At 38.3% G+C, this 9,527-nt stretch overlaps 1 protein-coding gene across 2 annotated transcripts in view; it reads left to right on the top strand.

Annotated features, from left to right (window-relative positions):
* Positions 1–9,527, top strand: part of glra4a (glycine receptor, alpha 4a) — a 48,191-nt gene that overhangs the window by 36,956 nt on the left and 1,708 nt on the right. Inside the window, exons 6-9 of one of the 2 annotated variants that reach the window (XM_014003853.1) lie at positions 1,863–2,000; positions 2,137–2,351; positions 3,050–3,199; positions 6,143–6,253. In XM_014003853.1, the coding sequence (XP_013859307.1) occupies positions 1,863–2,000; positions 2,137–2,351; positions 3,050–3,199; positions 6,143–6,253 (614 nt within the window). The remainder of the gene's footprint in view (positions 1–1,862; positions 2,001–2,136; positions 2,352–3,049; positions 3,200–6,142; positions 6,254–9,527) is intronic. The other variant, XM_014003862.1, reaches the window with a different exon arrangement.

The following is a 9,527-nucleotide window of genomic DNA, read 5'->3' as shown; positions in this document are numbered from 1 at the left end:
GCTTTATTCTGAGACATCAAAGCCTTGTAAAATATAGTCAGCCTATAACATTTAGTTTTGCCTGGAGCCATTAGTGTACAGAAGCCTCAAATCTACTTTGGAACTAATGCAGTAAAAAGAATAAAACTTACACAAGGGTGGAAAAGACGGAGACTGTAAATTTAAAGCATAACTGCCTGAGCTTTTTTTAGTATGACTCTTTAACATGAGAAAATATATAATGTTCATTTCCTCACTGCAAGTATTTTTTGACGTACTGACTCATGAATTTCATTTTTAGTCCTCCTCAAATACGGTGTCAGTTCTGTTTGGATGCTCTCGCGGCTATAATTGGCAGAAACAAAGAGGAACCTTTCATTATGTTTAGAAAGAACATTGGTATGCCTCTTAGCTGGTGAAGGAGGATGCGTGAGGTATGGTGGATTCTTTCCAGGAACAAAATCAGTGTGTTTTAGTGGAGCTGTTTCTCAGACGGATGGTGGAGCGTTGGCTGTAACATCTTGAATAATTGATGTCTTTGTTGCTCTGCCTCTAAAGGTTCCCAGCAGACATCAGTATTATTCAGACGTGTGAAGAACTGCACATTGCTGTTGCATGCAGTATTTTTATCATACCAATAATTGGGCAGCTTGAAAACAACCACGGAAGAAGCCTTGTAAACCAGCATGTGTACATAAGTGATTGACACATTCTGACTAGTGCTGTTGCTAAAACTACAAACTCTTATCAGTTTATGAGCTTGGAATTGATTTACCACTGGTTTAGGCAGATGCTCGTTTTTTAGTTTGACTTCGCTACTGTACCTGTTCTGTGTGACCTTTATTGTGACAAACAGGATGGTTAGGAGTAGCTCGGCAGATGAGCAGATTTCCACTACATCCCCTGAGTCTTTCAGGTTTGAGTTAACCAGATGGGATTTATGGTGTTTGAAGAGATTTGGATTTTTTTCTGGGATGGTTCAGGTTCATTCGTCTATTTTGGATGTAAAGGTCTCTGTAAATCAGTCTAAAGATAAAATATACCCTGAGATATAATATACTATTTTATAAACAATCAAAATGCTTTTATTTTTCTGACACTTCTTTGTTCATCTGTTGAACTTTTTCACAAATATCTTGAAAGATTAAAATTCATCATTTTTGTTTTTAAACAGTTTCAAAAATCCATAACAGAGCACAAAACTATCCTCACTAAGGTTGTATTCACACCAGGAAAATCCTTTGGTCCGATTTTTTGGTCCAGACTAAGTAGCAGACTTTTTTTTTTCCTTTGGTGCGGTTTGCATTCACATTGTGCTTTTTGCAAGTGAACTATAATTAATAAACAAAGCCATGCAGGTGACGGTCATTGTTCCCATTGAACAGAAATGATGGGGGCAGGACAGAGCACAGACCCTGAAATAAAGATGGTTCTGTTAGTATAACTGAATACTAAGAATATCAAGAGCAGCTCATTCAGTGGCGTTTTTGCAGACAGCATTGTCAAATGTGCGATGCAACCTAAAGAAGATGAGATACTCTGCGTTCCCTGACCTACAACGGCTCATTTTTTGTAGCGCATTGTTAGCATTAGCAACACTGAAGGGCTAATGTTGCTTAGCTACGGTGGCCCGTGAAGTCCAAAAAGGCCACCAGAAGCGATTGTTTGGAAGCGGACCGAGACCACCTCAAAAATGGGTCTCGGTCCAGTTGTTTGATCTACACCAGGGTTCAGATGAGTGTATTCACACCTGCATAAAACAAACTCTGGTCTGTTTAAAGCTGACCAAATGTGTCAGGTGTGAATACACCCTGAGTTTTTTTCTCTCTGTCTATTTGCACGGGACAAAAATATTTTCCTCTGTGTTCTTTTTTATTGTCCAGTTGGTTACACCATGAATGACTTGATCTTTGAGTGGCTGTCTGACAACCCTGTTCAAGTAGCCGATGACCTGACCCTCCCACAGTTTGTGTTGAAAGAAGAAAAAGATTTGGGTTACTGCACAAAATACTACAATACAGGTACTGAATGAATGGGGCTAACTATCTGAAAAATGTTTTATCATTTTTATTAACACAAAATGTAACTTTACAAACTATTTTATATTTCATTTCATCATCGGCATATAATTGAACAAACCATGTAATATGCCTGCAGGTAAATTCACCTGCATTGAGGTGAAGTTCCACCTGGAGCGACAGATGGGTTACTACCTGATCCAGATGTACATCCCGTCTCTCCTGATTGTCATCCTCTCCTGGGTGTCGTTCTGGATAAACATGGACGCTGCACCAGCCAGAGTTGGTCTGGGTATCACCACTGTGCTCACAATGACCACGCAGAGCTCTGGCTCCAGAGCTTCACTGCCCAAAGTGAGTCAGCAAAATTTTTTCTGATTATTTCCAATTAATGACAATCACATCATTTGTGGGTTGAACCAGTGGTGCTCACAAAAAACTGAATATCCTGATTTCCGTTTAATTTACCCTTTCAATTCACTGAAATAAAAAGGCCCCAAGATTTTAAAATAGTATCACCTTTTGGTTTTATTTCCCAACAAGGCTAGAAACAAGAAAATAAAACAAGTGACAGACATTTAATGACAGTTACAGACAAATAAAAAGACCTTCTAATTGTGATTTCCCAAGGCTAGTTTAAGTCACTCATTTAAGGGAGGATTTGAATAAGAATAAATGAAGTCATAGCACGAGGCAGATCCTGATTTATGATGAGGCTAGAGAAAATAATTAAGGGGAACACAATGGGTGTGTAATTAAAATGTATGTATACTTTAGTGTTTGTGACAGTCAGCAAAACACTGCTTAACTGCATGAAGCTTAAATGATGTGAAGTGACGTATCTTCTTTCATGAATGACCCAGCTCCTCATGTCTTGGCAGTGACCTGTCTTATGGTTGTGGGTCAGCTGACCACGACCCACTGACTCGTTTCAGTTCTAGGTCATCCTAAAGATATGCGTCAGTGGGACCTAGAACGGAATAATGGTCGTCTTATTAACAATCCACAAATTAACCATCACCTACATTGATTGGCTGTTGATCTGTTCACAGGTGTCCTACGTAAAGGCCATCGACATCTGGATGGCAGTGTGTCTCCTGTTTGTGTTTGCTGCCCTGCTGGAGTACGCAGCCGTCAACTTCGTCTCAAGACAACACAAGGAGTTCATCCGGCTGAGGAAAAAGCAGCGGCAGCAGAGAATAGTAAGTGTAAAACGTGCAGAAACGAACCGTTAAAATGTGGAAAAATTCACCCACTGACACTGTCTGTATCGGATTCCAGCAATGTGAGGTAAACACACGCACGCGCAAACACACACACACACACGCCCTTGTCAGCTCCTATAACACTGAGTTGTGCCTCTTGTTATTGTGGCTTGCTGTATATTCAGGCACTGACAACATCAACACGCTACAGCTGGCTGTCATATTACATGAGGACGCTCTGCTCATCGCAGCTCAGCTCATTTCCATGCTGGTGCACTGACCTGTGAGCAGCTTTTTGAACCTTTTCATTTTTGCTGAATTTCCACCAGCAGCTGGCACTGGGATCCCCCGAACCCTGCTACACTGATTTATTTTTTATTTTTTGTTTTTTTACATTTACTGTGGAACACACAGCAGAATATTTCACAGTAAATTGTTGGCAGGCCCACTTGAATCTCACAATGACAAATAGGATTGTTTATCAGGCTCATCCTCATTTGATCCTCATATTTTTTCTGAGAGTAGTATTTCTCTGGGCCGAAACTAAAACTTGACTCAATGTTGAGAGAAAATAAACAGATTTTTAGTTGTAGTCTCACTGGATTCTGAGCGTTGGAGACGAGAGAGCCGTCCGGCAGCATATTGCACAGCCAATTTTTGACAATCAGTGCTTATTTTCATGTGCACAGCTTGTAAAGCTGGGTTCCTCTGTGGTTCAGTCATCACGCACTGTAAATTATTAAAGCTATGACATTTATAAACCAACACACTCAACCATCATTACAAAAAACATAGAAACAGAACTTAACCTGCAGTTAACCTGAGATCCAAGCTTTTGTTCATACATGGGATTAGTAGGACCTAATAACTAGACTCTGTCATGGTACCGGTAGTGTTTTTCGCAAAAAAAAAAATGTCATCGTATGAGGACACTAGGTCTAAAAATGTCATGCTTGTTGAATAATACCTGAGCCACTACCATGCAGAACTTGCTAAACTTCATGATAGCCTTTCTGTAGGTACTATTTTCCTGGTTACTTTGGCAATACAGCATCCAGATGTTGACCAGATCAAGATCAGTGAAGTGCCTCATCATCCTCAATGACAACTTTCAGATTGCTCCTCAGTTTAAAGAGCCAATTACAAGACATGCTGGCAGGAAATTACAGCACATTTGACCAGAACATCCTTGGTATAATTAATTCGTTGAATAAATGTACAGCTTGTAAGAACTATTAACACTTCTGAAGTGTTTTAAATGTCCCCAGATTTATCACACCACAAGGAACTATCAATAACATAATATAGTCCTGACGTCTTCAAATGAGGACTTCGTCTTTATCAACATTGTACTTTAATATAATTGCAATAATTTGTCAAATCTGCATGCCTTATGAAGCTAAAGATGTAACTGTGCATACATACATTAGTTTTAAGCATGAAATATGATTTGGATTCTTACCTTGCCCATTGTCTGATAAGAGTCGCTGTAGGAGCTTTTCACTGGGATCCCGTCACCTTGTTTTCACAAAATGAGAGTAATGCTGTCGTGTGACCTCTAAAGGGTTTGGTGGTGTCTATAATGAGGCCAATTGGTTAACTGAAAAAGTTGAAAAAAAAGTAGACTATCATGGTGAAGAGAGGCAAAAAAGCAATGTCCTCATATGAGGACGCAGGGTCTCAGGAGGCTAAGGCACTTCCCAACACAAGAGCATGAGAGATGTTTAAAAACTTTTAAGCTGAAATATTAGTAATTTGTTTTTGTACACGAACTTTTAAATCTTGTAGTATAATTTTTTTTGTCTTGCCAGGTTATTAGTTTCTCCAATCCTATCTTTATCTCAGCCTAGGGAAAAGCTTATCGGAAATCGAGTGATATGTAAACTTATTGACTTGAAGTATCTTAAATCTTGTTTTTCTTTTTTTTAGAATCCTTTGAGTATAACAGATTCTCTTGGTTTCTCCATGTACGAGACATAAATTGTCCATAAATTACTTTAAATAATCTCAGTACATCCAGATCCTGCAACATCCATCTTGTAGAAAGTTTTTAAAACTAAGCTCTTGCTTTTTTTCTTCTTAATTTTTTTTTTATTTTGCAGCTGGATGCAACAAAACGTACTTTCATATAAATAGGACTGAAAAAAGTACCTCTAAAAGTATTTTTTGTTTTTGTTCATGACATCCTTTTTCACACTATTATGCATCTTCCAAAATTCTTCAATTTCCAACATGACAATTAAGAGACTTTTTTTCCTTTTACCTGAAAAGAAACAGACCAAACATCTTCACAATTACAACTTAGAGGTCGTACAGCCTCTCTGACTTGAGACCAAATTATCCGTAAACTGTGAAAGTCCAGCTGATTTATCAGGCAGTCTGTGCATCCGGCATCAATACAAGAGAAAGTAATGTTCTTTGAGATAAAAAGGATGTTTCCTCGTCCACATCCATCGCACAATTAGTCCCTTTGAGAAGTCTGAGGTCGCAAACCATCCAACTGATAGGTATTGACACGCCTCCTGATTAGTTGTGCAGGAGGGAAGTTGTGAATCTAACAGAGTCCAAATCCCAGACAAACAAAAGGTTTAATGAATGCCACCATCTGGCTTTGTGTTTTGGTTTAGTAGACATCAAAGATTTCAAGCTGCCACTTTTTTTCTGTAATCCACACACTGTAGCCCTTAAGACAGTAAAAATAGTCTGATCTGTACTTCCATTGTCGTTGTTACAGATTTTATTCTTAGAGGAATATGTATTTCTTTTCAGGGATGCTTCACTGAACAGCCACAGATGGGGGTTCTTTGAGATCTGCTTCCTGTTTATATTTTTTCAATACTTTTGGTGATTTTCTCCAGAGACTCCTCAGTCATTTTATAACAGTTAAGCATGGAATAAAGAGCAATAAATGTTATTTTTCTGTTTTCCCTTTCGATGGAGGCGATTGGCAGTCAGGCTGGGAGTGCTGAGTCGTTGCGGAAAGCCACTGACAATCCTGGTAACAACTCAGCCTACAGGAGTCTGAGTCAGCGTTGCAGCGTCTGTGCAAGGGTAAAAAAGAGAACCTGTGTCGACCCTGACCTTCCAACCTAATTTTTATCCTCGCCTGCGGCTTCCCAAATTGATGGTGTTGTGAAACTTTCACCTCAGACATGAATTTATCCCGGTGTCTCTCACACAATCAAACCCAGGTTGTGATCTCACCCTGTCCCACATAACCTTTGTTGCTGACCTTATCCTTCTGTGTGGCAGTACAAACAGGAGGTTTTTACTCTTTATACTTTTCCAGTGTGTCACCAATAAATTTCAAGTACAATTCAAAGCACATTTTTGCYCCTATTTCATTTTTTAATCTTCCTTTTCAGGATATGTTTTACAAGTCTCAATATTTTCTGAGATCTCTCACATCTCCAACGTCTGATGCCTTTGAGCAAGGGTGCCCAAACTTTTTCTTGCCACTTTTAGAATGTTTTCTTCTCACTTTCATTCACTGTTAAATAATGTATACATTTGTTTAGCATAAGATTTTTAAGAACTTATATTTTTAAGCACTATTACAGTACATTCCCACTGAAAAAAACAACTTTTAAATAAAACTGATGACGATAAGAACAGATAAAAGAAACCAAACCTCTGTTGAGTTCTCTTAAAGGCCCAGTGTGTAGGATTTGATGTTTTCAGCGACATCTAGTGGTTGAGTGGTTGAATCATCCTCCCTGGTCCTCCCCCCACCCCCACCCCCGCTTCCAAACACAAAGGCATTGCTACGGTGTCTCTCAGGTGTCAAAAACCTTTGATAATTCCAACCRCGATGTCTACCAGCAGCTTCAGGGCTAGTGATGTTTCAAGTGGTAAGATTATGAGCTTTAWTAAGTAAAATTATCCCAGCTACAATGACAGACAACAAATATTACATTTATAGTATTACAACTAAAACCATTTTTGACGCCGCCTCCGCAGTTTGTCCTTCATGAGCCTTCGTAGACAAGATGGCGGCTGCCTGTAGTGGCGACCCGCGACCATGGAGATATAAACAGCTTTTTATAAGGTAAAAATAATAAAACAAGGTCTTTGTCTGCAATGATTAGACATGTTTTTATTATTGTCATTAGTGATTATCTCAGTTTCGGCTAAAAGAATTGACAAAATCCTACACACTGTGCCTTTAAAAAATACATACAGAATGTGAGGGCATGCTTTTAAAACCTTTTTCACATTTAAATCATTGAGTTGGGTTCTATATAAAGTGTAACTGCAATGCTTTTATCTCAGTTTATCCATATTTTAACTTTACCAGCCCCTTTTCTGAGGTGCTTTTCTGAGCACGTTTCAAACCCAAGGCCCGCGAGACAAATGTGGCCTGCCTCTGCATTTTATGTGGCCCTCAATACTCCATTGCTACAAGGAGTATAATGTATTGTGTTTATTCCAACTTAAACACAAAGCTGTAATGCTGACGTGGTTCTCTGTAAAAAGGAATTTGACACCCCTGTTTTAGAACATGAAACATAAAAACATCCGCAGGATCTTAAAATGCAGGAATACTACTGTAGTATTATGATAATTATTATGTGATGATTCAAAATTAATATAATAAATACATTTAAAAAATCAATGTTATTTTTAAATTTAAAAAGACATCACAAACATATRTCTTTCACGTATAAATCATGTTTTTTAATGAGTCCTCTTGTATCTATCTATTCTACRTACATCTTTGTGACCTTTGTGTACAGAGGTTCTGCTGTATATTTGTGGAATATTTTTCCTGTTKTGGAATAATTATCTGGGGTAATTCTGACAATCTTTGAAGCTCTTTGTGAATCATCTTGAGCCAAAGTCAAACATTTTTTTCTCACAGCCTTGCAGAACTCTTTAGATCTGGGTGACGCCACACACTTCCATCAGTCAAGATGGCATCAGACCCGACATGTCAGTGGTACAAATAAGATGTCACTTCAAAAGGATTGTTCATTATGCTGTGAGACGTCGGTTTCAAGTTTGGTGCATACGAGTGTGTGCTTACTTGTGAATTTCTTCTTGATATTTATGAGAGAACACGTTTTACCGTCCAGTTAAAATTTGATTTATATCTAAACGCTTTTAAATTCAAGATACCACGGAAGTCTAACTGTTTTTATCTCAGCTACACAAAATCAATCTTTGCTCGACGAAGTGATTGTATCTTGTTTCTGTTTGTTCAGATTAGGTAAAGCAGATGAATTAAAGAGACTCAAGCTGATCTGCAGCTAGTTAAAACTTTTCATTCATGATGTACAGATATACAATATGAGTTATATCAATAAAACAAATGCATTGTTACCAAATTTGTGCTGATTTTAAAGACCTGAACCTAAACAGGAATGTCCAATGTGTTAACTAAGAGGGAAGTTTTTTTTCTCCAGATCATAATTTGATAACTAAAGCAGGCTGAATAGATTTTGTGCCAACAGATTACAGTGTGTAGCTGCTCCTGAAAGAACAGGGCAGTGATGATGTTATCTTTAGAGAAACATGTTAGCTGATGATTTACTGGATCATTTAAAAAGGAGTAAAAGGGATAATTAGGCTGTGCTGGTCCCAACTTCCTTTGTTGCCGGGTGCAATTTGTCATTCAGACAGCTTATAGTAACAATAAAGTTATTTACAACCAGWCAGATGTGAAAGGAAAGAGGTTTAAATTAACGTAACAGCTTTATGAAGTCTAAACAAATATCAAAAGTCAGAAGTTTAATTTTTTTTCTCAGGAATTTAAGAACGGATGTCAACATACATTATTAGCATAAAGTTGCTTTTAGTGTTTTCGGGCCAAATCTGTGGAGTCAAAAGGCAGAGAATTTGGCAGCGCACCCAGCTTGTGTCTGTGAGAGAAGTAGGGAGGATGGATTAGAGCTTTCAGGGCTCTTCACACAGACTACTAATCATCCGGTTTAGATCACACGTCTTCACTTTAAAAGTGAATCATTCCAAGTGTCACCGGGATGTCAGAGTTAAGCTGCGTGTCTGCTAATATTCTCTTCAAAGGGCAGGAACGGTCTCAGCCAGTTCAAAACAAACGCACCGTCGATCATCAAAGTCATATCATTACTGCATTCTTATTTGATATCATTTTATCATAAACCCTGAGGATCCTTTATGCTTTGTACCTGCAGTTTTAGGGTTAACTGTTATTAACATTTAGACTTCTATTTTGTTTCAKTCATTTCATTTAATATTTTCTTTTAAAGGTTGCAGGGAGCTGCTGATGTCCAGTTGTCACTGGGTGAGAACCGGATTTGACCCTGACCTCCAAACTCACCATGTCGCCCGATTAATTCTTATATAT

The sequence above is a fragment of the Austrofundulus limnaeus genome, unplaced genomic scaffold, assembly GCF_001266775.1.
Source record: "Austrofundulus limnaeus strain Quisiro unplaced genomic scaffold, Austrofundulus_limnaeus-1.0 Scaffold1, whole genome shotgun sequence".
NCBI classification, from domain to species: Eukaryota; Metazoa; Chordata; class Actinopteri; order Cyprinodontiformes; family Rivulidae; genus Austrofundulus; species Austrofundulus limnaeus.
This window is presented reverse-complemented; position numbering and strand designations above follow the sequence as displayed.